The sequence below is a fragment of the Trichomycterus rosablanca genome, chromosome 19 (assembly GCF_030014385.1).
Source record: "Trichomycterus rosablanca isolate fTriRos1 chromosome 19, fTriRos1.hap1, whole genome shotgun sequence".
NCBI lineage: Eukaryota > Metazoa > Chordata > Actinopteri > Siluriformes > Trichomycteridae > Trichomycterus > Trichomycterus rosablanca.
The window spans coordinates 7,011,851-7,039,168 of NC_086006.1; the positions used below are offsets into that span (position 1 = coordinate 7,011,851).

The 27,318-nt window shown below is 39.6% G+C and overlaps 2 protein-coding genes across 2 annotated transcripts in view; one reads left to right on the forward strand and one right to left on the reverse strand.

The window, feature by feature from the left end:
* Window positions 1-632: 632 nt before the first annotated feature.
* On the reverse strand, window positions 633-14,230 carry klhl17 (kelch-like family member 17). Its single transcript, XM_063016208.1, has 12 exons — window positions 14,165-14,230; window positions 12,687-12,951; window positions 11,316-11,437; window positions 10,425-10,646; window positions 7,059-7,175; window positions 6,268-6,481; window positions 6,022-6,166; window positions 5,776-5,943; window positions 2,999-3,087; window positions 2,486-2,559; window positions 2,063-2,244; window positions 633-1,416 (listed from the first exon to the last, which is right to left on the reverse strand). Exons 2-12 carry the CDS (start codon window positions 12,898-12,900, stop codon window positions 1,188-1,190), a joined length of 1,776 nt encoding a protein of 591 aa, XP_062872278.1. The 5' UTR covers window positions 12,901-12,951; window positions 14,165-14,230; the 3' UTR covers window positions 633-1,187.
* Window positions 14,231-18,872: 4,642 nt separating this feature from the next.
* Window positions 18,873-27,318, forward strand: part of noc2l (NOC2-like nucleolar associated transcriptional repressor) — a 40,243-nt gene continuing 31,797 nt past the window's right edge. Inside the window, exons 1-11 of the mRNA XM_063016207.1 lie at window positions 18,873-18,910; window positions 20,519-20,644; window positions 21,391-21,571; window positions 21,844-21,975; window positions 23,087-23,201; window positions 23,272-23,365; window positions 23,533-23,611; window positions 23,711-23,821; window positions 24,985-25,098; window positions 25,605-25,793; window positions 25,882-26,021. Coding sequence (XP_062872277.1) covers window positions 18,891-18,910; window positions 20,519-20,644; window positions 21,391-21,571; window positions 21,844-21,975; window positions 23,087-23,201; window positions 23,272-23,365; window positions 23,533-23,611; window positions 23,711-23,821; window positions 24,985-25,098; window positions 25,605-25,793; window positions 25,882-26,021 — 1,301 coding nt within the window. The 5' untranslated portion in view covers window positions 18,873-18,890. The remainder of the gene's footprint in view (window positions 18,911-20,518; window positions 20,645-21,390; window positions 21,572-21,843; window positions 21,976-23,086; window positions 23,202-23,271; window positions 23,366-23,532; window positions 23,612-23,710; window positions 23,822-24,984; window positions 25,099-25,604; window positions 25,794-25,881; window positions 26,022-27,318) is intronic.

Below are 27,318 nucleotides of genomic sequence, written 5' to 3' on the forward strand. Positions count from 1 at the left end.
TCAGGTAAACTGAATCCACGCAACCCTGACCAGGATAAAGCGGTGACAACCAGGTTCGAATCTCGACAATGCTATCAGCCATCAGGGTGTCTACACAGACATGATTAGCTATTTCTAAGAGGGGGTTGGGCAAAGCTCCATTGCTCCAATATATAATACCTGTTTAGGATATTCCTGCCTTGCGATCAGTGTTTGTTGGTAAAACTGAACCCGTTGCAACTGGACCCAAACCAGAATAAATTAACTGATGAAATTAAAATGAAAAACAACCCCTAAGCCGATTTTTTATCGTTTGACAGTCTTAATTCCTGCAGGTGTTAAATTGATAGTATCAATTGTGGCATGGATTCTGACTTGGATGTTCAGTCTGGGGTGTCACTGCCAGGTCAGATTGCCTAATTGTTTGACTGACCAAATGTGGACCAATTTGGATATGAAGAAGTTGTTTACTGTATAACAGCAATGAAAATGACAAACGTGTGTATGCATGAAAAAAGATCAGATGTGTTAGCAGTGTGAATGTAGCCTGTGGTATAAATATATCTCCCTTTTTTACTTGTGCAGCTTATAAGACCTCTGAAACAATTCAAATATATATTACATTTCATTAAATAAATAAAATGTGACCCCATTCAACGTGTCATAACCATTAATGACCAGCAAATGCTTTATAAAGTGTCTCTGCTCAGCTCTCTGTGCATCCGTGCACAGTGGTGAAATGGGGTAGCATTGCACATTACTGCCACCTAGTGTGGCACAGCAGCACTACTGGGTTTTAGTTCTGCCAAGACAAAATTGCAGTAAACATGCATGGCAGATTGACTACATTCCTAAGTGAAATGAATTTTTCATTTTCTTAAATATATATTATTGCAATACTATAATTGCTCAATATCATTATAATATACATCATATACAAGTTACTGTAACGTGGCAGCACTCTGCCCATTCAAGCACTGGGTGTACAAAGGACAGGGGTGAGAAAAGACATATGTAGGGTTTCTTTTCCTATTTCAACAACCTCGTTCTTTATTTTAACTCTGTGTACCTGCAGAATGCTGCTCCAGCAGTAAGGGGGCGCTACAGTCCATGGCGTGCTTCTCGCTCCATGGAGCTTACACTGAGCAGTTACGTCTCTTGGCCACGCAGGGCAGGCCGCTGGAACTCAGCCGGGTCTTCACCCTTTGTCAAAGACTGGTGGAGGAGACTGAAAGCGTGGGCGAGGAGGGCGGAGGGAAGTTAAGCAGCTCCAGGACGGCCACTCCGACGCTGCTGCGGCGTGTGAACATGCATGACGCCGCCACCCATTTGTTGCTGCGTGGGTTGTACTTCTCTATGGAGTTGAGGCTGGAGCTACCGTCGTTGCCACCGACGGCATACAGCCAGCCATCCATGGCCACCAGGTCGTGGGTGCTCCTGTGAAGAATTAGTATATTTAATTTCTTTTATGTACACTGATGAGTTCAAACATTAGGACCACCCTCCAAAAGTGTTGGTGGGTTGGAACCATTTTGATGGGAAGTCCTAATGTTTAGGCTCATCACAGACTAAGCATTTTATTAGGTACACCTGTCTAAAAAGTGCATTTATTGATCATCTTATAAGCTAAACCTACCATACAGAAAAACGTTGTGGATATACAATTACTGACTGTAGCCAACTTGTTGCTATGTACTCCATATATTAATCAAAAAGGATGTCCACTGACCAGATGTTATTTGGGTAATGAACCATTCTCAGCCATGCAAGGACACCAACATGATGCCGTTTGTTATACTGGTATGAATGCATCAGGTGCAGCAGTGTTGTTGGGATTTTTAAAAACTTCTTCGGCCATAGCCAATCATGTCTGTGTAAACACCTGACCGGCTGATAGCATTGTTGAGGTGCAATGTGCTGACTTTAACCACACCCATTTGTAACTGAATCAAATAAAACAATCTTTAAGCCATGTCTTATAAAACAATGTGTATCAATGTGTATTTGGGACAGTGGTAGCCTAGTGCGTAAAGCTGTGGATTACCAACATACATCATGTCAGTCCTTGTGAGATAATCTTTACCTGCGAATATTCATGGGGGCCACTCCCTCCCACGTGTTAGTTTTTGGGTTGTACCGCTCCACTGAGTTCAGGCAGCTGGTTCCATCGTTTCCTCCAGCAACATAGAGCATGCCCTCCAGTACCGCTACACCAGCACTGCTCCTCCTGCTCAGCATGTTGGCTATGGCAGTCCAGGTATTACCCTAAGACAGAAGACAGCAGATGACTGACAGCTTTTGAAGTAGAAAGTGAATTAAAACCTGTTGCAATAAGAAAAAAACTAAAATGCTTAAATATGGTGTTAGAATATGTGAAAATACACTGTGGAGAACCTGCCTGATGATTGAGTTTAGTGGTCAAAATCTGGCCAATGGTGCCAATGTTAAACTGTCTCATTTATTTTGGGGATCTTTCCTGTTCAGCGAATGGAAAAATGTCACATACCTGTGGATCGTATTTCTCCACTGTAGCTAGGTGTGAAGAGCTGTCATAGCCGCCAACTGCATACAGACTACCATCTGCAAATAGAGCAGAAGAAATAACTAGGTTAGAATAATATTCATTAGCATAATTGTAATTATTGTATTTATGACATATTTTTAACAGGAGGTCACTGTAAGGTCCAACACACACTACATTCTCATTTTTGAATTATAGGGTGCTGCCCACCAACCGTGTAAACCCCCATCCAGCCTTTTTCCTGTGACCTGGGCTTTTGGCGCAGCTGAATCTCTTACTCTGGTCTCTACTGTGTCACCCACACAACCATAAAAGGGCTGTTTTACAGGGTGCAAGCAATAATTAAGCATGAAATATTTGGGAATAATATCCAAAACAGTCTGAATCAGGCTACACAAGGGGCAGAGTGAAGATGATGCTTCACCCCACAAGTTAAACAGCTGTGTGTTAAAGCACCTTCTAGTTACATTACATACAATACTCCAAATAGTAACTTACCTAACGTGGCCACTCTGACATATCTTCTCCTGGTGCTCATGGCAGCAATAGAGGTCCAGGTGCCAGTTAGTGGGTCGTACCTCTCTGCACTAAAGAAGAACAAAGATAGTAAATAGCAATAGAAACAAAGGCTGCCTGGAAGAGTTCAAGGTAAAAAAAGAAAGAGGACAGATGGATACAATAGGGGAATAATTAAGCAGCCATTAGGAAGCCTCAAAACCTGGTGAAACACAATGCATATGGTCGCCATGTTTTTGGACTGTTGGGGGGTAACTGGGGTCCTGGAGGAAACCCACACAGACACGTGGAGAACATGCTTACTCCACACAGAAAGGACCCAGACCGCTCCACCTGGGTATCGAACCCCCCTTTACCCTTTAGTACAATCCTATACTATTAGATTTCAACCTCAAATAATATTTTCATTGTATTTTTTAAAACATGCATTATTATATTCATGTAAAGATGCACGTCTTTAAAATGTACACGTCTTGACAAGTCTTTGAAATATGAACAAGCTACAAAATCAAACGTCACAAAAAAAAAGACCAAATAACCTATTACGTATATAATGAGATATCAAATCTGGTAGATGTTATAGATGGGTGTTGATATTGCTGTAATAAAGGAGCAAGGTTGTAGGTGCTGATGAACAAACACTGGTATCAAACAGGGCATTGATTAATTGGCTGAATGGCTGCCTAAATGCTGAATGAAGGACAATGACGGGTCCCAAATTTCCCTTTATTTTGTAACTAATTAGCAAGGATTTGACATTCTTCTTCACAGACTGACCCAAGAAAACTCTAAAAACACACACTAAACAACAAAAGAGTTATACTGTCCATAACTTATCCATTACTTTAGATTAAACTGTTTGCCAAAGATAAAAGGACCATTACTAATTAATCACAAAGCAGATTAAAACAGGGTGTGGTAAAATAACCATGCTGTTATATTTTTAACAAGAACGTTTTCATTTATCAGATAAATCGATCAGCTGTGTGGTTAAAATTCCTGTTGTTTAAAAACATAAGACAAAGAAACACTTGTACCTTATCTTATTTTCCAAACTAAAGAAAAAAAGCCATCATAATAGTACCATTGACGCCTAGAAACCTACAGTGGGGTCAAAAATTATTTAGTCAGCCACTGATTGTGCAGGTTCTCCTACTTAGAAAGATGAGAGAGGTCTGTAATTTTCATCATAGGTACACTTCAACTATGAGAGACAAAATGAGAAAAAAAAAATCCAGGAAATCACATTGTAGGATTTTTAAAGAATTTATTTGTAAATTATGGTGGAAAATAAGTATTTGGTCAATAACAAAAGTTCAACTCAATACTTTGTAACATGACCTTTGTTGGCAATGACAGAGGTCAAACATTTCCTGTAAGTCTTCACCAGGTTTGCTCACACTGTAGCTGGTATTTTGGCCCATTCCTCCATGCAGATCTCCTCTAGAGCAGTGATGTTTTGGGGCTGTCGCTGGGCAACACGGACTCCACAAATTTTCTATGGGGTTGAGGTCTGGAGACTGGCTAGGCCACTCCAGGACCTTGAAATGCTTTTTACGGAGCCACTCCTTCGTTGCCCGAGCGGTGTGTTTGGGATCATTGTCATGCTGGAAGACCCAGCCACGTTCCATCTTCAATGCTCTCACTGATGGAAGGAGGTTTTGGCTTAAAATCTGACGATACATGGCCCCGTTCATTCTTCCCTTAACACGGATCAGTCGTCCTGTCCCCTTTGCAGAAAAACAGCCCCAAAGCATGATGTTTCCACCCCCATGCTTCACAGTAGGTATGGTGTTCTTGGGTTCTTCTTCTTCCTCCAAACACGACGAGTTGAGTTTTTACCAAAAAGTTCCATTTTGGTTTCATCTGACCACATGATTTTCTCCCAATCCTCTTCTGGATCATCCATATGTTCTCTGGCAAACTTCAGACGGGCCTGGACATGTACTGGCTTAAGCAGGGGGACACGCCTGGCACTGCAGGATTTGAGTCCCTCTCGGCATAGTGTGTTACTGATGGTAGCCTTTGTTACTTTGGTCCCAGCTCTCTGCAGGTCATTCATCAGGTCCCTCCGTGTAGTTCTGGGATTTTTGCTCACCGTTCTCATGATCATTTTGACCCCACGGGATGAGATCTTGACCCCAAGGGAGATTATCAATGGTCTTGTATGTCTTCCATTTTCTTACAATTGCTCCCACAGTTGATTTATTCACACCAACCTGCTTGCCTATTGTAGATTTACTCTTCCCAGCCTGGTGCAGGTCTACAATTTTCTTCCTGGTGTCCTTCGACAGCTCTTTGGTCTTGGCCATGGTTGAGTTTGGAGTCTGACTGTTTGAGGCTGTGGACAGGTGTCTTTTATACAGATAACGAGGTCAAACAGGTGCCATTAATACAGGTAACGAGTGGAGGACAGAAGAGCTTCTTAAAGAATAAGTTACAGGTCTGTGAGAGCCAGAAATCTTGCTTGTTTGTTATTGACCAAATACTTATTTTCCACCATAATTACAAATAAATTCTTTAAAAATCCTACAATGTGATTTCCTGGATTTTTTTTTCTCATTTTGTCTCTCATAGTTGAAGTGTACCTATGATGAAAATTACAGACCTCTCTCATCTTTCTAAGTAGGAGAACCTGCACAATCAGTGGCTGACTAAATACTTTTTGACCCCACTGTATATCAGTATTGTTGAAATTGAGATTATCAGTGAGATTAAGCTTTTATTATTTTCCCTCTCAGCCCTTTAAGATATCCTACCTGTTGAGACAGGATGCACCATCATAGCCTCCAGCTGCATAAAGCAGGCCATGAAGCACCGCCACACCCAGACAGCTCCTCCTGGTACCCATAGACACTTCTGGCTGCCAGCCGTTGGTTACGGGGTCGTACGACTCAACTGTAGCCAAGTCAGACGTGCCGTCATACCTGACAACAGTACGGCTTAAATTGTTTAACCTGATCAAACAAAAAACTGTAACACAAGCACCTACAGATTCTGCTTACCCGCCCACAGCATAAAGCTTGTTACCAATAGCAGCAACTCCGACTCGGGCCCGCCGAGTAGACATAGATGCTACCATGTGCCAGCGGTCTGTCCTCGTATCATAAGCCTCACAATCCCCATGGATGGCAAAGAGACTACCACCACCTGAAAGACAACAGATTAGTTTGAGCTTCAGTTTAAAACACAAAATGATGACTTTCTATGCAAAAATATATATCTACATATTACAAACATGTTGGACTGACCCACAGCAAACAACACTGGGCTGGCACCCTCACATCGGCGGGGGCGAGTGCGGCTGTTACTCAGCACACCCCTTTGCTCGGGCATCAGGTGGTACTTCAGTGCCTCGATCAGCAGGTCCTTACACTCAGAGTGGTGCCGCACCAGCAGTTCTGTATCCACGTTACTCATCAGGAAGTCCCGTGTCAGCAGCGGCAGACGAACACACTTCATTAGCTAAATGTATAGAATAAGAAGCATAGATTTTCATTAAGGTCAGCATTTTTTCCAGTTATATTTTACTTTTTTAATGCAGGGGGGTCACATGGAGCTTAGAGTGGCTCTCTGTACTAGTACACAACACTGGCAGGTGATGCTAAGGGGCTGCAGAATGGACACGTGTTGGAGGGGGTGTGGTCATCAGGCTCTCCTTGAACATAAAGGGGTTGTACAAGCAGAGGACCAATTGTTATGGCCACATGACTGGGTCTAAATATCTCTGAAACAGCACGGGGTGCTCATAAGCCGCCCTGTTGAATACCTAATGATGGTGGTCCAAAGAAGGACAAACAACAAACCGCTGCGAGGGTTTGGCTGGTCAAGTCTCAAGTCTTATTCATGCCAGAAGGCTTTGGAAGGCTCTGGTGCAGAACAATGAGGGCTCTGGCTCAAATCGCAAAGCATCTTAATACTGGTAATTTCCTAATATAGGGCTATGTATGTGTCAGAATGCCTATAAAAACCCCTGTCCACCATCGTAAGTATGTATACAGTATTGGTAATTGTTTTATATGATAGATTGGAGTACACTTACTCTGGGTACATGCTGCCTTCGACCGTCAATGTCATGTTTAACCCAGCTTAACACGGCTCTGTACACTTCTTCCTCTGATGGAACGTTCAAATTATCACTAGAGATTAAATCCAGCACCTGCAGCATACACAACACAGATCAAATAGATTAAAAGCACTAAAAGTAAAAGGTTTTAAATTAAAAAGGTACAATACTGAAGTGCTGACACAGCAGAAGAAAGCGTCTGCTTTAAGAGTCCACTTAATGTGGTTGATTAGTACTGCACCAAAGGTAGTATTTTGAACTGCACACTCCCTCAGATGTGTGCGCAGTCCACCAATCCCTTCTTGTTCTCCCATACTTTGGTGGTTTTGCGTATGAGGTCAGCTTTGCGTATGGAAAGCCATGCCCCAATCTCTGAGCTACTCCGCTTTCTGTACACAGCCCTAATAACCCTAGTGTGCAGTCCGGTCTTTTCCACCCAGCAGACCGGAGGCCAAATGTGGCCGCTAGAGGGCACCCAATAGACCGGTAGCTGAGCTGAGATTTGAACCACAGAGCTCAAAAACTCTGCATTATCCCTCAAAGCCAGCTGGGCGCTGGACACATGACTTTATTGGATAAAACAATTATGCTTGAAAAATCTGAGGAAAAAAAGAAAGAGGATGCCTAACAACATGATGGATAGGTACAATTGGAAGAATAATATACAAGCCATTATGGTGACTGAGGATCCAAACGGAAGGCAGGATGTTCTAGAGAAACTCTATCCATATGGTCACCAGAAGTCAGAATCTCGGCACTTAATTGAGTCTTAATCTGTCTTCATTTCATTTTCATTCATTTAGTCACAAAAAAGAGCTGTTGCAGAAATGTCTTTACTCCAGTCTTTTCTTTACTGAGTTTAAAACAGACACCGTGCAGAGAAACAGTGCAGAGAGACAGCGCAGCCTTTTCTATTAACCCCTATCAATCAAAGGATTAAGCAGACCAAACAGCATGTCAGTGTGACTGAAAAAGTAGAATTAAGAACAACAGAAACACTAGTCAGACTATTTAAAAGAGAGCTTTTCTTTCAAAAGAGGGGGGCTAAATGCAGACAAATACTATCATGTAGAATGAGAGAGGTTTAGCATTTAACCTTTAATTGACGGCCTGAGGTTCTGATCTGCTCAGGCGGATGATTTGAAGTGACACAGAGTAAACACTCATGATACTTAAGAGACGCCAGGTTGCCTGACCTGTGCTAGTGTTTCAGTTAATGCTCAGGCAATAGACTGTGGCACCTCTGTCTATCTGCACAATTATTACTGGCAGTGATACATGAATCAGACAGACGTGTGTCTCAGCCCCATTTTGCCTGATTTTGCAAATATGCCAATCTTCCCCTTGATCAGCAGCTAATCTCAACCAGTGACTCCAGTGACTAGTTGCAAGTGAAGGGGAGGATAAAAGGGGTGTATTACATGTTGCACATTTACTTTAGTGTGATTTTTCTGTATCTTTTGGATGGGGGTTGGGAAATAGGCACTCGTGGCACAGCAGTCTCAAGCTCATTTTCCTTTGCATGGTACCCTTAAGAAGGGTTTTTCAAATAAATGGGTCACAGAGAAAAATAATAATAATTAAATAAACTTATTTTAACAGGCACAAACACAAAACGAACTTGTACACAAACACCCCCTTGTGGAGGCTTTACATTACATATTGTAAACCACAGTGGGACCAGATTGCCACCATTTTTATTAATTGAGCATATTTCATTTTGTGTTTCGTTTTGATGCAGTGTGTTGCCTGGGTCACGGTAAAAATCATGGACAACATGTTGGTCACTTGAAAAAAACTGCCCTAAAATACAATGCGTTACACATCCAAATCCAGACCTATTTATACCCTAGCTAATGTGGTATTATCCGTTTCCAGTTGCATAATGGTACTTGTGAAATTAAGAGGAGTTTACTGAAGGTAAGGTGGTGCCGACATTTCTTTCCAGACACAGGAAGTAAATACTGAACAATAGCAGAAGGATTTATGGTTTTCCGCACTGTGGTTGTGGTGTTAAAAACAAACTTAGGGTTTAAATATGGCACGTATTGTCTGGCTGCACTGTTTCTCAATCCACCCATCCAATGTGCTTTAGTAATCTTCATCCCATCATTTAAGAAGGATAACCAAATTTAGCCTGGGTACTTTGGGTACAATACTTGGCAATACTAACAACCACTAAATATGGTATTACAGATTTACCTGCAGTAAAAAAGTGGCATAATCCAGTCTAATCAGTGCTGATTGGTTAATGATACCATGCATATTTGAACAGCTCTTTTGATGCTATACCTGCCACATCAAAGAAAATTCCTGTGATGTTTAAACTGATTCGTGATCACTCATGTAGTATGAATTCAGTTGTAAGCCCAATAACAGAAACAGTGTTCCACAACAAAACCCCACACCAACAAACATAGTGGTTGTAGTGGTAGTGTGTAAAATCAGGTATGCAGACCAGAATGATCTCCTGTGGCGATGCCTAAAATACGAGAGCAGCCGAAAAAAACAGTAAAGCTATTTCTATTGAGTCTGAGTTTACAGATTCTTAATTTAATACAGCGAATGTAGTTCAGCTACTTTTTTAAATGACGAGGGACCTCATGGACCCGTCATACAACTCACTTAGCTACACTATATGACCAAAAGCATTTGGGCACCTGACCATGAGCTTGTTGGACCTATCATTTTAAAAACAAATGGTATTAAAATAGAGTGACCTATATGTAATACATTGAAGTATGTCTGTGGCAATTTCTACCCACTGATGTTGTTCAAGAAAGCCTTAATTGATGTTCCGGTTCATTCCAAAGCTATTCAGTGGGGCTGAGGTCAGGGCTCTGTGCAGGTCTTTATAGATCTTGCTTTGTGCACAGGGGCACAGTCATGCTAAAACAGGATGAGGCCTTTCCTAAACTGTTGCTGCAAGGTTGAAAGCATATAATTTCCTCTATATAATTGATTTTACCCCTGTTAGCAACTGCTGTGATTGAAAACACATAAATTCAAAAATTGGTAAAGTTTGAGTGTCCAAATACGTCTGTTCATATAGTGTCCACAAGGAAGAGCTATTGACACTGTAGTAGTTTTGTCTGCTTTGTATTATTAACATATTGTTCGTTTGGTGTAGTATTTTGACCAACAGTGCCAAAATGTGACATCAAAAAACAACATTTTTGGTTTGAATTGACAAAAATGTATGCCTCTTTTTTACCCATGACTACCTTCTGTTTATCTTGTGGGGGCGCTCTAGTTTAGGTCAGCTTTTTAAATCAATTTAGGTCAAAAGCTATTTAGGTCAATCGTGTAAATGGTCTTAATTAATGGAAAAATCTTATTCACCTGTTTGAGTGGCAGCAGCATGAACTCCTCAGTCTTGGACACCTCTACAAAGTGCTGCAGGACGTATTTGTGGGCAGACTTGAGCAGATCACTGCACGAGTGTGTGTCGGCAAAGCCACGAATGCCCAGACAGTTAGAAGGGTCCAGCTGACTCAGCAGGAACTTGCAACAGGCATCTCTCACTCCGTTCAGCTGCAAGAGGCTGGCTGCTGGGAGCAAGGTCTTCACATGACATGCAAACAAAACTGTTAGCTATGAAATTAAGTTTATCACAGTTCTCAGAAAGAACAGACACAGAGATGTGATTATTAGGCATTTATATTGATCCAATGACTGTAATAAGGTTGCTTGATTTACAGTATAAGGGGAATAGGGGTTCATAATAAGTAATATGGTCTGAATACCATTATTTTAAATGAGATGTTATATTATATGTTTAATTATAAGGAAATATTTATATGATTACTTAAAAAACTTAGTTTACCCAATCTAGTCATTTCCAATTCCCCACTGTTTGTACTCTCACTGCTGCTTGTACCACCTCCATTCTGGCTAAAAAGAGCCTTTATATAACTGCCAGGTAGCATTATATAACTTACACTACATGTATGTGGACACCCATCCTAACAATTGAGCTCATATATTTTAGCAACACTAATTGCTAATATCTGTATACAAATGTATTATAGAAACTAAATATGACCCTTTTAAATAAATGGGTATGACATCCCACTAAAACAATGCCCAATTTTGTGGGACCCTATACTCCAAACTCCAATTTGATGCCCTTGATTAAGAAATGGGATGTCCAACAAGATAACGGTCATGGGTCCACATACTTTTCACCAGGTAGTGTCTGATCTTTATTGGAATGCTAAAAGTAGGACATGCCTGCACGTTTCCTTCGCCAACTACTATCTCAGCAGTGTAAGCATACTGCACCAGCTGCTCCAGTGCCTGAGGATCAATGTCATGCAGCGTCACGTGGGTCTGACGGCTCTCCGACATCTCATCTGCGCACACACAAACACACACACACACACACACACACACACACCTCAGTCTGTGTCGAACATTTTATGTAGCAGACTTGACATAAAAGAAAGGTCATGGTGGCAGGTGGTTAATAAAGCAATAATGGTAATAAAGCCTGACATTTAGTTAAACTGCCAACTCAAGTAAAACTAGGTGTGTTTATGGTTGCAGGGTGGGCAATATGGTAACACAGCTTGTAAGTATTTTTTTCTTTACACAATATGCTCCATGGTAAAAAACATAACATCAACATTTTAATCATCAAAAGTTACACCAGTAAAGCTGTGTCCTGCCAGCACTAAAACTGTAAATAGCTCTAGCTCAGATGAACACAAAACACAGATTCTACAGAACATCAGACATTCATATCATATCAATAAATTCAGATACTTTATTTACTTTTTATTCTGTATTATCTTTTTACCAGTGTATTTTGCACATCTCAGCAGAGCCACCAACCTGGCGTAACTAAGCCATACGCAATACGGCTCTTTGTATGAACCAAACACTGGCAGGTAATAACAATCAGACGCAGATTGGACATGTGTCCAATGTTCTTGCAATCTCAATATCATATTGCACAACCCTACAGCCCAATCAATAAAAAGGAATTCCATCCATGCTTCAGTATTCCTTATTGTTTAATTTAAAGATGTCCTAACACTGTCTGCTTTAAAGATACAAAGATCCCCGATTCCAGTCTTTAAAACAGTTCTGGATGGAATTCTGGCATTATCATAACACTACATGCCCACACTGCCCTGAGACATACCATCACAGTCTAGCCTGAGGGCCGGTGGACATGAGGACAAATACACAGCACCTGCTGACCTAAGACCGGAAAGGGGAAAAGAATACGCATGGAAAACACAGGCTAATGGGAAGTGAGGTAACACAAGAAGTGATAAAAACAGGAACCTGAACTAATATAGCTATGAGGCATAAACAAACAGCCATGAGCTTTAAATAAACAGTTGTAAAAAGATGTTTTTTTCGCTTACTTTAAGCTAATTGGATTATTAGTTGTGCTGAGGAACTACAAGGCTAATGTAGCTAACACATAGTATGACACAATGATACACAAAAATGGCATAGAAAGATGGCACGAATAAGAAAGACATTGGGTATATTGGGGATGCCACAAACACGACGAAAAGGCCCGACTATCTTCAGTCAAGCAAATTCTGCACGCTTGCATTACATGTGTCAGAACGTCAAATGACTTACTTGTAAACATGGCGTGGAAGTAGGGACTGCAGGAAGCCAGCACCACCTTGTGGGCCTTGATCTCTTTGTTGGCCACATGCAGCACGATGTCACAAAGGAGGCCGCGCTGCCGCATCCTGTTCATGGACACGAAGGAGTCGTGGTAGTGGCGCTTGGAGTTGTGGGAGATGCTGTGACCATCACGATTCAGCAGTTGCATGCCTCCCTCCATCATGGCACTTTGCTCTGAGGCCCGCTGCTGCTGCCTAAGCCGCACTTTCAGCAACTGTAGAAGAGAAAAAGGATTGGAATTAACTGAACAGTGTTCTGTGCAAAATAGAACATATTGTTCTGCTTTTAGAGAGAATGGCAGACACAATACACCTATAACATGATCTTTTTTACAGTCTTGGTCTTCTTAAGCCATATTTCATTTAATTTTCTTGTTTTACTACTGCTGTATCCTGCTCAGGGTCGGGGGGGGGGGGGGGGTGTCCAGTCTTCTTTGAATCATTGGGTGCAGAGTTCACTGACAAGCACACGACCCAATGTTTAGGCTGTTCGGCCACCCCCGACATACCCAATCATGTCTGTGCTGACGCCGGACCGGCCGTCATTCAAACCCTAATCTCGTTAAGAATGGCAGCCACGCTGGTGCTCTACAGCACCCACACTACCAGCCAGCCGGATTCTTAATTATTTTGTTGCATTTTTCACATTGCCATATTTCACCCAATCTGATCATCGTCAATTCACCCCATGCAGGCTGAGGAGAGCTGAGACGAATACATGCCCCCTTCAACGCATATTTCCCTCCCACCTCCCTGTTTGGGTGACAAAACAGTTGTAGCCAAGTGGTTAAGGTACTGGACTAGTAATCCAAAGGTCACTAGTTAAAGCCCTACCACTGCCAGGTTGTCACTGTTGGACCCTTGAGCAAGGCCCTTAACCCTTAATTGCTTAGACAATATACTGTCACAGTCCCTTTGGATAAAAGCATCTGCCAAATGCCGAAAATAAAATGAAAACTGACCAGTTGTGTTGGTCAGTTTTGCAAAACTTTTAACATCTGTTAACCAGATTTTGAATAAATGCATGGGTGACATATTTAAATTATTGTCTGTGGTAATAATGTCTACTATAGTCTACAGACGTGGTAAATAATTATTAGGTTAAACAGCAATGCTGTACTCCTTTAAGTACCCAGCACAGTCTGTCCTGTGTGCAGACACACTGGTTTCCATGCCAATCCCTGTAACACCCATCCATCCATCTGACTCACAGCATCACAACTGCCACAGATGCAAAGACTAAATCAAGCTCTGATTCTCAATCAGGTCTGATAATGATGGCTTTCTGTTCTGTTTAACAGCCTGTAATGTTAATGGTACACTCTGCACCCTCCCTGAGTATCATGACTGAGCATCATCACCGCATCCCCCAACCCCTGCTGATTTACATCACAGAGAATCCCTGAGGAAAACGCTGCTTTTACCTACAACAACAGATTCTGATCCCTCGACTTGCTCCTCTGATAATAAATCAATCAGACGCGATGCTGCCAACGATCCGTGCAGCTCAGATTAAATATTCATGTGTCCTTAGTTTGCGCCTTTCTGTGTTGACGTAAATGCAGCCGCACGAGTGCTGGGTACTGACATCATTTTTAAGGTAGTACGACTAATCCAAAAGCAAAACCTCTTTAAAACACACCGACAATACAAATAAATCCTTATACACAAATAATATTATGTTTAGCGCTAAATATTTTATAAAAAATTAGGTTGTCAGACGGATTCGTGGCTAAGCAAATGTCTCATGTAATGTCACACTAAGCCCGTCCACCTTAAATCTAGCAGACAGTTTATTGCACTGTTATGTGTCCGTGCGCGCAAGGTGCATCGTTTTAAAACATCCAAACCAACCACATGGATGCGTATTTTATACATTATTTTAGCATGCTTACATTTTGGGAATGATAATCAGATATCTAGCAATACCGCTTTTTGTTTGCCAGGATGTTTGAATCGAATCCGATTTCGAATCTTTGGGTAGGAATCAAATCAGTTCAGTCGACTCCAAGATTCGACTCCAAAATTTAAACAGTACATCAGGCCTTATTAAAAGCACATAGAGCAGAAAAAACGCCGTGTGTAGCACAATAAATAAAACCAGGTAGGGTTTTGGTCAGGGAGGTATGAAAAAAACTCACTGGTCACTCTAAAATAGCTCCTAAAGCCCTGCTTGGAGATGAATGAACTCTGGTTGTCAGTTACAGCAATCTGCATCCTGGAGACCTGGGATTAATTCTTCCAGATACTCCGGTTTCTTCCACCTCAGAAGGTGAATTAGCTATTTTAAATAGTCTGTAGGACTAAGTGAGTAAAGTGGGCCAGTGTTTTGTGAAATAAACGAGTTACCAGACTGAATCAATTTCACTGCTGAATCGACTCCAAAGCATCAAGACGACTCTGAATTACCAGTGCATAAATTGAAAGAGTCGATTCTTTTGAATCGACTCATAGTCACTATTACTAAAAGGCTTGATGCATTAGAAACCAAATCGACATTTTTGATGTACTGGTAACTATTTAACACTTGACAGTTGTTAGGACAGGTAGCTAACCGGCTAGCAACAACTTTTAATCGGGTTGTATTTTCCTTACGTTGTGTTAGCAGGTGTCGGATCTTGAACAAAGGCATTTGACGGTACACAAAGGAAGACCTGAGCCATTAGGTTTGCTTGACCACGGTTCAAGTTCTCTGCCAGTGTTACTAACATGTCATGTCAAAATAATGAAAAAGCATCATGTTTACTTACCTGACGGCGTCTCCTGTGTCTGAGTGACAGCGCCTGTTTCTTTCTGTATGAAGATCTCTCCAGTTTTACCAGCGATCACTTATCATTTCCATATACTTAACGGTAATCGATAGGTTTAATCCCATTTAAATGTCAGATTTTCAGTAAACCAGGAGATATTAACGCTGACCTGCAGTACATTTCACATCAACACACACACACACACATACACACATACACACACATACACACACATACACACACATACACACACATACATACACACAAACACACGCTCACACACTCACACAGCACCTTTATGTTCCTCAGCCTTGTCGCGAAGAAACACAGTTTAATATTGTGTTGTACGTTCCCGGCCAAGTCGCGTATATTTAAGGTTCACTGTAACCACCAGGTGGCGCTTTAATTTAAAAACCCCACTCACAGAACCCACTGGCAGCACTGTGGGGCAGCTGGTACTAATCAGAGCCGTAGATAGAGAGAGTTGCGACACTCCTTGATCTCGCCGCTACGCGGTCACGTGGTTCATGTAACCCTCAATAGTTCCAAACAAACTCGGCGCTGTCATGTTCTCAAATGGGACAGGCAGCAGTAAATGAAATATTAAACGGCAAATAATAAACATTTGTACAATTTCTGGGTATTTTCAACTGCGTTTACATTTACTGCATCTTACTGCAACCATAAAGTGGAAGATTGATGTTTATAATGATTTGTTAATAGGTCGTTCTTGTTAACACACAGTACATTATATTAGCATACATTACATAATGCGATATCATTAAGTAGTAGAGACAATATACAGTATAGACATTAAAGTTTTTTATGTTTTGTTTTTTGCATAAACTAATCTCCCTTCACTTTCCTGAGGATTCATAATAATAATCATTTTGGCTAAACACTAAGTCATGTGCTGGATTCATAAGGTTTACCTGCACTGAATGAACAGATTGATAAACACATTACCGTACCAAAAACATTATAGTGCAGGTACATGAAAAAGCATTCATTCATCTCTTATTTCATGAGTGATTAATAATTGATTCCTACATGTAATACATTAATGAATTCATTATGAATATATGCACTAGTTCATTTTGTCTAATGTAAGTGGTGGACAAGGTACACAAACCATGTAGTTGAGTTAAAGTAGAGATATCCAAGGTAACATATTACTCCAGTAAAAGTAGTAGTAAAAGTAAAAATACTCTTTACCTCCACTAAAGTACTAAACTAAATTTACCTTCAAATGTACTTAAGTATGAAAGTAAAAGTATAATGATTTATTGTGGTTCTAATGTTTTATGATCATTTCTGTAACAAGACTCTTGATTAATCAACTCATTTTAGGTGAAAAGACTCGTGTGTCATTAATTAAGCTTAACTGACTAAGCTAAATTGGGTTATACCTATTAATTAAGATAAACATGTAACATTTAGTGCTGAGCAAATGCTAAACAATAACAGTATTAAGTATATTAATGACATTAAATTCATAATTTTTTTAAAACAAAGCAACAAACAGCTAAAAATGTTTGATAAGTAGTGGAAATGAATGGGGCTCTATGGGATGTTTGGAACTATACAGAGCTCCACAACCCGGAAGCTGCGCAGAAAAAATGTCCCGCCCCCTTTCCAACGGTTCCCTATGGGAGTGTCGCCACTCTGTTCTCTCTACCGCTCTGGTACTAATCAAATCAAATCGAGGTTAATTTGTCACATACATTGTCATACACAGTACAACTGGCAGTGAAATGCGTTTGTGACTGCTCGGCCACATTAGTAATTACAAAATAGTAGGGGTGGTATCAAGATTAATATATCAAGATTACAGATACCAACGTTGGTATTGGAATCGGAATGATACTAGTGTGATGGGGTCGATTAAAGCAATAAGCCACGAGAGACCGTGCATTACTGTGATTTTAGCACGGGGAACTTCTTTCCCCGTGCTAAAATCATAACAGTAATGCACGGTCTCGAGTGGCTTATTGCTTTTATAAAATGGCGGTCAACATAAAATATAATAAATACAACAATGTTTAATTCATAAATGTATTTATTGTGTATAAACTTACAATAAAGCATTCTTCCGCGACGCAAAATAGTTCGATTAACAGTGTTGCTAGGCAACATGAGGGCGAAAATAACATTAACTTTTTCTATTCAGTGGCGTATTAATATGGAATGATGTGAGGTGGTCATAGGTGTGAGTTTATCGGGGATTTTACAACGGCTTCGAACGCGGCTCAGCCAATCAGATTTTAGGACCGGAACTATCCGTTTTATCAACTTTAGTTTTACTTTTGCTCCGCAAGTAAACACCATGTCTGTACAGTTAGTAGCAGCTCCTCTCACATCTTACATGCACACCGTGCTCTTTCCCTCCTGTTGTGGTACCGTCACGTTGTTAAAATCCTAACATACATCAGTACATTGGTAGGCACTGGAAGATTGTACGTTTTTGAATACTTTGCTTTGCACATACAGGATCAATTTTATGAAAATAATAGTGTAAATATACGTACGTAAAGTACGGACGCACCTTACGCACTTTGCGCACCCTACGCAAATGAAGCTCATTCCGTCTGCGCATGCGTAGTAAGGTTCCTATATGCGTGTTTGTGATTTGATGAACGAGAGCTCTTTTCTTTTGACTGTGTGCTTATAAATGTAAACAGAATAGCATCTAATTTTTATTTTAAATTAACAAGGACACACATATTTGGTCACTATTACAAATTCTATCAATACTTTTCTTTTCTCCTCTATATTTGGTACGAGACCGAACATGTGTAGCAGTGAGTGAGAGAATAGAGGCTGAGAGAGAGGAGCTGTGTTTGGGATCATTTCAGAAAAGTGCAATGAAAGGAATAAATGATGTTTTGTTATTATATAATTGGTTCTGAACAAAAACCTCAGACTTATTTCATTATAGTAATAAATGCTCAGGTTGCTCATACATCATGACACACTGCTCTCCCCTACATGAAAGTAAACAAACTGCTTTTATTAGTAAAAATTGGTATCGGTGATACTGGCCCTGTGTTTACTTGGTATCGGATCGATACCAAATTTTGCAGTATTATGTTACTATTTAATATTTATTTTATTATATTATTTGCAAAGGTGCATTAAATAATCCCTTGGCGATGAAGGTAAAAGCAGACTTGCCCTTTTCTGAACAGTGGCTTGAATGATAATTCTAATACGGGCACAGTATTCTACTAGTGAAAAATAATAAAATGAGCTGTATTTTGCTAGTATTTAGATATTTAAAAAAACAAAAAAAATTGGGTGCTTCTGCTTCAGGCTTCACATCTTTTACCATCCGTGAAACAGGAGATCAACCGATGAAGCAGTGCATTGTGGGTAATGCATCTTTAACCACGTTGGGATTCAGCATGGCATCCAAAAGCAAGAGGTGAGTGCTGAGTTTTATTATTAATGGCAACATATTAAATATACAATGTAAATAAACAACACCGTGTGATTAGAGTCATTGATCACGATGTAGAGCTGGACGACTGAACAAATACGTCATTTTTAACATTAGATGGTTAAATAGTACAGTAGTAGTAATAGTAGGACTAGCATGCTAACAAGCTAAGTTACTGATATAAGCTGAACTGTCGTACATCTACTGTGTTTTGGGTCTCGTTTTAAATAAAAATTGATCATTGTTTTTCTTTTTCATTATAAGTTAAAATCTAGACTGATTATTTTGCCGATCGGTTGTACAGAAACAATCAGTTAATATGCAGTGCCTTATTCTATCAGGCAGCATTAATATTGGAAATAAATTCAAAGTCAGCATTAATAATGTGTTTTATCATCATGTCAGAATATAATATAGTTCGATCTGGCTTTGTAAGTGCATTATTTAACATTACAGTGAGCCCCAACTGCTATATAATACTTAAAACTATTTATACAGACAAGCCTTCCCAGCTAATGCAGAAAAGTGAAATGTGATCACGACGTTATGTAGTTTAAAAAGTCTAAATAAATTGGCTTTAGAGGTAACAAAGTATTTCTACATTTATTTGTACGTCAACCATTTAAAACTGTTCTGTAGCCTTTTAGTCTGGTGCTTTAACTCAACATTGTAAACACATTCATATTCATTTACATTTGTGGCATTTAACAGACTTACAGTTCCAATTCCAACCTTCCAATTACTAGTCCAGTACCTTAACCAGGCCAGTGATAGCTCAGTGGTTAAGGTACTGGACTAGTAAACTGAAGGTTGCCGGTTCGAGCCCCGCCACCACCAAGTTGCCACTGTTGGGTCCCTGAGCAAGGCCCTTAACCCTCAATTTCTCATCGTGTTCTGATCATTGTGTAAGTCGCTTTGGATAAAAGCGTCTGCTAAATGCTGAAAATGTAAATGTAAAAACCACTAAGCTACACTGCATCATTATTAATTTTGTCACCTGCAATATTCATCGATTTTCTTTTCACATCCTAAAACATGCAGACGGTGGATTGGCTGCTCTAAATTGTCCATTGGTGTAAGTGGTTAAGTGAATGTGTATGTCATTGGGATCAGCGTGTTGTTCGTCTTGTGGTCCAGTGTCCCTAGACCCACTGCGACCCTGACTGCATAGAGCAGTTACAATAAGTACAAATAAATAAATGAATTTTATTTTCAGTTTTTAGATTGTTAAAACTTGGAATTAGCTAGTTTGTTTACGTTGGTGTATTTGTCTGTCAAGAAACAGTGTAAAAGTACAATTCTGATCAATAATTAAATAACGTGCCAACAATTATTTATCTTTAAAAGTACATTTTATTTAAATACAGTGTAAGCCTGACTTGTAGTCCATTAGGTCAAAACGTTTAGAAAACATGCTTTTTAAATAGACATATAATAGGTGACAAAAACCTAGAACAATAAAAAAAATTTTGCCTTCGATGAACTAAGCATTTCTCATCACATAGAATTTTGCCTCAGGTCTGAAATGGTTAACAGCCAATGCCTTTTCCAGAATGTATTGCTTTTTCATTGTTTTTTATGTTTTTGCTGCAGGAAGTTGGAGGATCTCAGTGTGGACGAGTTCCTGCTGTCTGGACTTGATTCTTATGAGGGTGAAGAATCTGAAGATGAAGATTCAGTTGAAGAGAATGGAACAGATGAGCCTGCATCTCAAGAGGAGTATGCATTATTTTGAATTTTTAGGAACAGAAATGCCTATATATATATTTTGGTTTGGTTTGAGGTAGTTTTAAAGATGCTGCATCATTTTATTACTGGTGCTTCAGTGTATTACTGACTACATATCCCAGACACTCTTATGCTGCTTTGTTTTGCAATATACTGCGGTTTATACAAAGGTTTTCCCCCCTTTAAGTGAAATGTACCAGTTCAGCATTTGGTGAGAAGTAAGTTTAGAAGCTGTGTGGCTGCACTTTATGAGATAAACAAAAATCCCAGTTTGAAAGGGGACAGTGTCACTGTGTGCTGGAAACCACTAATAAGTAAAGTATATATTAAACTTTTTACCTGCCTGGATAGGGAATCTTCTCCTTGCCACAGAGAAATACAGGGAGCATTGCACCTCCTCTGTTAATCTTAGCGTTCATGAATCATAGGTGGCTTCTAGAGCCCTGCTGAGACAGCACAAGTGGCAGTGGTCACCAGAGTTCTTTGGAATTGGGTTTATCCAAACTCAAATGCAGTGGGTGAAAAATGTTAAGTGAAAATTATGGCACCTGGTCTGGTGAGACTATAAAGAACTAATGATAATTTCACCGTGGTATAAACACCCAGTTTGGTCTCACTAAATGTGAAATCCATACACAGCATGAAAAATTAGACCATAAGGAGAATGGAAGCTGATTTTCATTTTATTTTAATTCACTTGAAAAAGTCGGTGACTGTTCATTTTGTTTTATTTGAAGTATCAAGAAAAAAGGCAAAGCATCTGAACACAAAAACCAGCTCGTCAAGCTCAAGGGCAGCGATCCAGAGTTCTACAAGTTCCTGCAGGAGAACGACCAGAAACTTCTCAATTTCGATGATTCTGATAGTTCAGAAGACGAGGACGAGAAAAAATACCACAAACTCCCCTCTCAACTAAAGGCAAGTATTTATTTATGTAAAGTGTGTTGGTGAAATACTGTAGGTTTCAAAAAGATTTATTTCATTGTCTTTAGTAACATCCTGTAAAAGTAAGCGAGAAGTTTATCGGAAGTTTATTTCCTATTGATGTTTTAACTTTTTATTATTATACCACATGACTTCTTTTTTGCTTTTGACTGTGTGTTGATTTTTTATGGTATATGCTAAACATCAGAACACATTAGGTATAACTGTTAAGCAAGTTATTTTAACTAAATTATTTCTGGTATTAGGCTGCAAGCTCAGATGAAGAGGAGGAAGATGATGAGGCACAAGGAAAAGAGGAGGAAACAGCAAAAAAATCTGCAAAGAAGGCTACAAAAGTTACAACCAAAATGATTGAGCAGTGGAAAAACGAGCTCAAGGTAACGTGTGTGTGTGCGTGCGTGCGTGTGTGTGTGTACATATATTAACCATCAGTGTCTGTGTAGTTTAATTGACCCGAATGGGTCACTGGAGACATGCAAATATGTAGCTTATGAAATATTTTGACTCTGTCTGTGTTTATTTAATACAACCTTTTCCTGAAATTCTGACAAAGCAAAATTTTATTTTATTTAACACCTGATAGGATCACACATTATTTATTTGTTGGAATGCCATAGCATTGTTCTGTAACTTAAATTATTTCAGCATAGTTGCTGTTGTTTTTTTTTAAGCTGGTGCTTGTCTCTATCTTAGCCTTCTCTAAAAGTATAAATTAAGCCTTTGAAGCTAGATAACCTTGTGTGATAAAGCTATAACTCTTTATGTGTGTAGGCAGTTAAAAAACTACTGTATGTTTATGTATGGTTTAATCCAGTCTAGAATCCTGGGTTTTCTATGGGGCTTTGCTTTTCTCCGAATACAGATCCCAGCCACATGCTGCTCGTCTGGTACACATTTGTTCTGGTTCTGTGCAGGCACAAAAACTTTAAGTTGAATCCCAAACAGCACATGCAGTGTCCTCGAATAGTTTTTCTGCTGAATGTCAAAAAAGTGTTTACTTAAGACCTCACCAAGCAGCCTTTTCTAATCCTCGGATATGATGGTGCCCAATCGCAGTGGTGCCCAAACATGTTTAGCAGCAACCTCATGTTCTAATACATAGTTGTTTATAGGTGACAGTGGACAGATGCTTCCTGTGTGAAAATGAATATGCAAATACTTTCTATATGAGGTTTTAGGAACCCACTCATCCGTACAAAAAATTAAAACCTGCTGTTTACTCATTGTGGCCTTAAAATGCATTTAAAGAATAAAGTGCTGTATAGAAAACTGTTTTTACTATTATAGGTAACTGCAATTATGGACTAGTAATAAAATAGCTCAGTATATTGAGTGTGGGCTAGAATGTTTATTTTTTTATTTTTATTTTTTATAAATGCAGTTGTTGTGTATAACAAAAGCATTTAGTCTGGATAAAACTAGTATTCCCAATGTGGGGAGTCTTGTTTTGCCACTTCTTTCTTTTAATTCTCCTTTGTTTTTTTGCAGAAAGATCCTAATGCACGTTTGATAAGAAATATCATCCAGGCCTTTAAAGCTGCAGTGGCAACTACAAAAGGAGAAGGGCAGAATGAGTGTCGTTACTCTGTGGCAGACAGTTCAGGTAAATGTCTCTTTTTATTCAGATAGTTTATGATGAGACGAGAATGAATGAAATGTCTTTTTTTTTTCAGTATTCAATGCACTGATCCTGTTCTGCCTGAAGGATATGCAGAACGCTATGAACAAACTGTTAAATCTCAAAGCACTGGAGAAAGATCACAAGAAGTAAGAACGCAACTTAAAATTTTAATAAAGCGTCAATTTTTTTGCATATATTTATAAACTTTACACATTGTTTTCACTTCATTTGGGGTGTAGATTATGTATACGATTACCCAGCTCTATTACACTGTAATATATTTTATTATAGTATTTTAATATTTATTTTTCAGATTAATATTGCCATCCTCGAGTCCTCGGTGGCAGAAGAATCAGATTGATGTTAAAATGTACCTGGGTGGACTAGTCCAGGTAAGTGCAGCGTTTGGTTTGTACTTTTAATCATGCAGATTCTCCCTCTACAGTGTTTACTATTCAGAAAGGAATGATAAAATCTATATGTGTTCACAGCTTCTCTCCAGTCTCACCCAGGCTACAGTTATAGCTGCTGTTCTACGCCACACCAATCAGATCGTGCCGTACTTCCTGTGTCTGCCTAAACAGGCCCGACAGTTGCTGAAGGTGAAGGCCGCTTGAAAATCAAGTTGTGATTTAACCTAGTGATTAAACTGTAATGTGCTCACTGTAATATGCACACAATATAGAAAGACTACAAGTCCGAAGTTTTACTACATCACCATTTCCTATAGTTTTTTTTTATATTTAAGCAGTTTAATTTTTAATATTTTAATATTTTAGTCCAGTAATCTGAAAAATGTATAATCTGAATATGTACAATGGTAAGCAGTAAACTACAACTGACAGATAAAATGTTTAGGTTACTAAAAACTGAAACATGTTTTTAGAAGAGAATTCCTTTATTTGTCATATATACATATACAGATGTACAGTACAAGCATATCCCAGCTTGTTTGGAAGCTGGGGTCAGACCGCAGGTCAGCCAACGTACGGCACCCCTGGAGCAGAGAGGGTTAAGTGCCTTGCTCAAGGGTCCAACAGTGGTTGCATGGCAGAGCTGGAATTCAAACTCTCAACCACTAGGCTACTACTGTCTTGTCAGATTTAGAGCTATACCAAGAAGGTTTACGTCATTAGTTAATAAAGAACAGTTGTTTTGCAGCAATTGAAATAAATTTAACTTTAAAATATGATGCAGCCCATTCTTAAAGGTTTCCCAAATTTTGTTAATGACCCGCCCGTCTGATTAAAAGCAGCGATTAAACAGATTGTTACTACACCCTTTGAGTCAAAGGCAAATGACAATGAAAGAAAGGCAGACCATTGTAACCCCAAACAGTAGGAGTGTCTTTACTGTAGCGAAATTGTGAAGAAAGCCAAGGGGTCAGTGAGTATGCAGTAGTTCTCTACACCATCAAATAGCATTTGGAAACTGGGGAAATCGGGAAGGCCATGTCAAAAATGAAAGGCTTCAAAGCATGAAATGGTCAGCACAGTGTTAAACCCAATAGAGCTGGTTTGGAATGAAATGGACAAATGGGTAAAAGCAAAGCAAGATACAATTTTTTGCAAAAGTGCCAGGACGAGTTTTCTAAACAGTATTTGATTGATATTGTAGAATAATATTCCCATCAGTCTTGAGTGTTTAGCTGTTATAACTGCAAAATGTAATAAATAAGACAAAACATTTAAAGTCTTTGGAATGTTCTTCAAAATGAACTCAACATGTGCTTCCATTTGCTGGAAATATTTTTTTCTCTGTGTAGCAACTAATAAAGCAGTGGAGCACTGGGGAGGAGACAGTGCGCGTCCTGGCATTCCTGGTTCTCAACAAAATTTGCCGTCACAAACAGAACGTGTACCTAAACACCGTCCTCAAGGTAAATAACAGTGTGAAAATGGTAAAGTAGGCCCATATTTATGCTATGCTCGAGTCTTACATAGAGCCATATCACGTGTAAAGTCAAGCTATACCCTTCCTGAATCCACCAATTCGAGTCAGTGAAAATCGACCTCCATTCCTTAGGCAAGGCCTGATATCAGGCATGGGCAGTTGTACCTGCTAGACGCCCGGCTGAACCGATAACGCCACTGAGGTTTGAACTTGAGAGCACTAGCGTATCAGGTGGCTTTCACATGATTTTTGTGTGCCGCTCACTGCAAAGCTGGGTTCATATTGTCGCTTACCCTCGCGTTTAAACCTCTTACATGGTACGTTTTCTCCCACAGTCCAAAGACATCCAAGTGAGGTGAAAATTGTCCATGACTGTGTTCGACATTATACCTGCCCTGTCATGAATGTAACCAAAGTGTGTAAACATGATGTTAAAATCCTAATAAATAAATAAATAAGCCATAAATAATGCCATAAATGTCTTTTTTACAGCAAATGTACATCGCTTACGTCCAGAACTGCAAGTTTACCTCTCCAAATGCGCTGCCTATTATAAACTTCATGCAGCGCACATTGGCGGAGATGTACTCTTTAGATACACAAGTCTCCTACCAACATGCTTTCATCTACATACGTCAGCTCGCAATCCACCTCCGCAACGCCATGAACATGAAGAAGAAGGTGAGGCATTTCATGCATTGAATCCCCAACTTATGTCATAATACAAATTAAAGATTTCTAATGAATTAGTTGGTGTGTATGTGTGCAGGAGACGTATCAGTCCGTGTATAACTGGCAGTTTGTGCACTGTCTGTATTTGTGGTGCCGTGTGTTGAGCATCATCTACCCGAGCGAAGTACTCGAGCCCCTGATCTACCCCCTCTGCCAAGTCATCGTCGGCTGCATCAAGTAAGCTCATTATAATCGGCCTAGACGCCATTCTGTACTGGATCCAGCCTTTATTGAAACTGTTGACTGTTTTTTAGGCATTATTATTAGTTTCATACGTTCTGTACTGAAACATATTGCACTATATGGCATAAAGTATGTGTATGTGGACACATGACCATGAGCTTGTTAAACATTCAATTCCAAAACATTCAATTCCCAAAACCTTGGGCATTGATATGAATGTGAGTGCATTTGTGAGGTCAGGCATTGATGTTGGGCAGTGAGGCATGTGTTCACGTCAGGTTTCTTTGTCAAACCCTGCCTTATAGATGTCACTTCAATGCAGAAGTCTGGGGAAGGCCTTTTCTACTGTTCTAGTAGTTTGGAAAGTTTTATACGTCACGGTGTAATAGTACAGAGTCACCAGCAGGTGGCAGTGTTGACTCAGGTGTGTTGATTCACACACGTTGACTTCAGTATAGCGACAAGCGGAGTTTGATCTGTTGTTTCTGACTGGATGTTGGTTATTTTCCTTATGATACTTTTTAATACCAATAATAATTTTAAATACCTAAAACCTAAGACCTTCATTTTCAAGCATTGAATAATCTGCTCCAAAAGTTATCAGTTAACTGAAATAGTCACATGATCAGCAAGACCATTACTAACTATTAACTATTACCAAAAAAACACCCAAAAATGACCATTAAAAAATAGCCTATATACAATTTAAGAAAAGTCTTTTTTTCAGCACAAGAATTAAAACAAGGTTGCATACATGGCAAACCCGCCTTCGCACTGGCTGTGCCATTGTTTTTCCTTATGGAATGAGGCGGTTTCGCTTATTTTTTATTTTACGGCGGCGTGCTACATTGCATGCAGATTAGCTGCTTTGACACACGATTTTTACCGCTTTCTGCTGCACACAAAGTTCAGCTTGCTAATCCAACAAAAAGCAGTTTTACAGTGTATAATTTGAAAGATGAACCGGTGCGTGCGCATAAAAGGGTTGTTTATAAGGTTATTTCTGCTTAATCAGACTTCAGAACTAAGCTTATTATTTTGGGTGTGTGTCTGTGGGAGCATTGTGAGAAATAATTGTGAGAGCACTGCACCCTTTTGACCTAAAACATTGTAATTATTATGGACTGCATGTCATTGTGCGGTTTTGGTGATTGTGTTTTACAGTGCATATTATTGGTTGATTGGTTTAAAAATGAAAAGAGAGAAAACAATTAAAAACCTTAAACCAATAATAACCAAAATTATTAGGAACTTATCTCGGGTGGTTCAGTGGTGTTTTACCCTAGCTGTC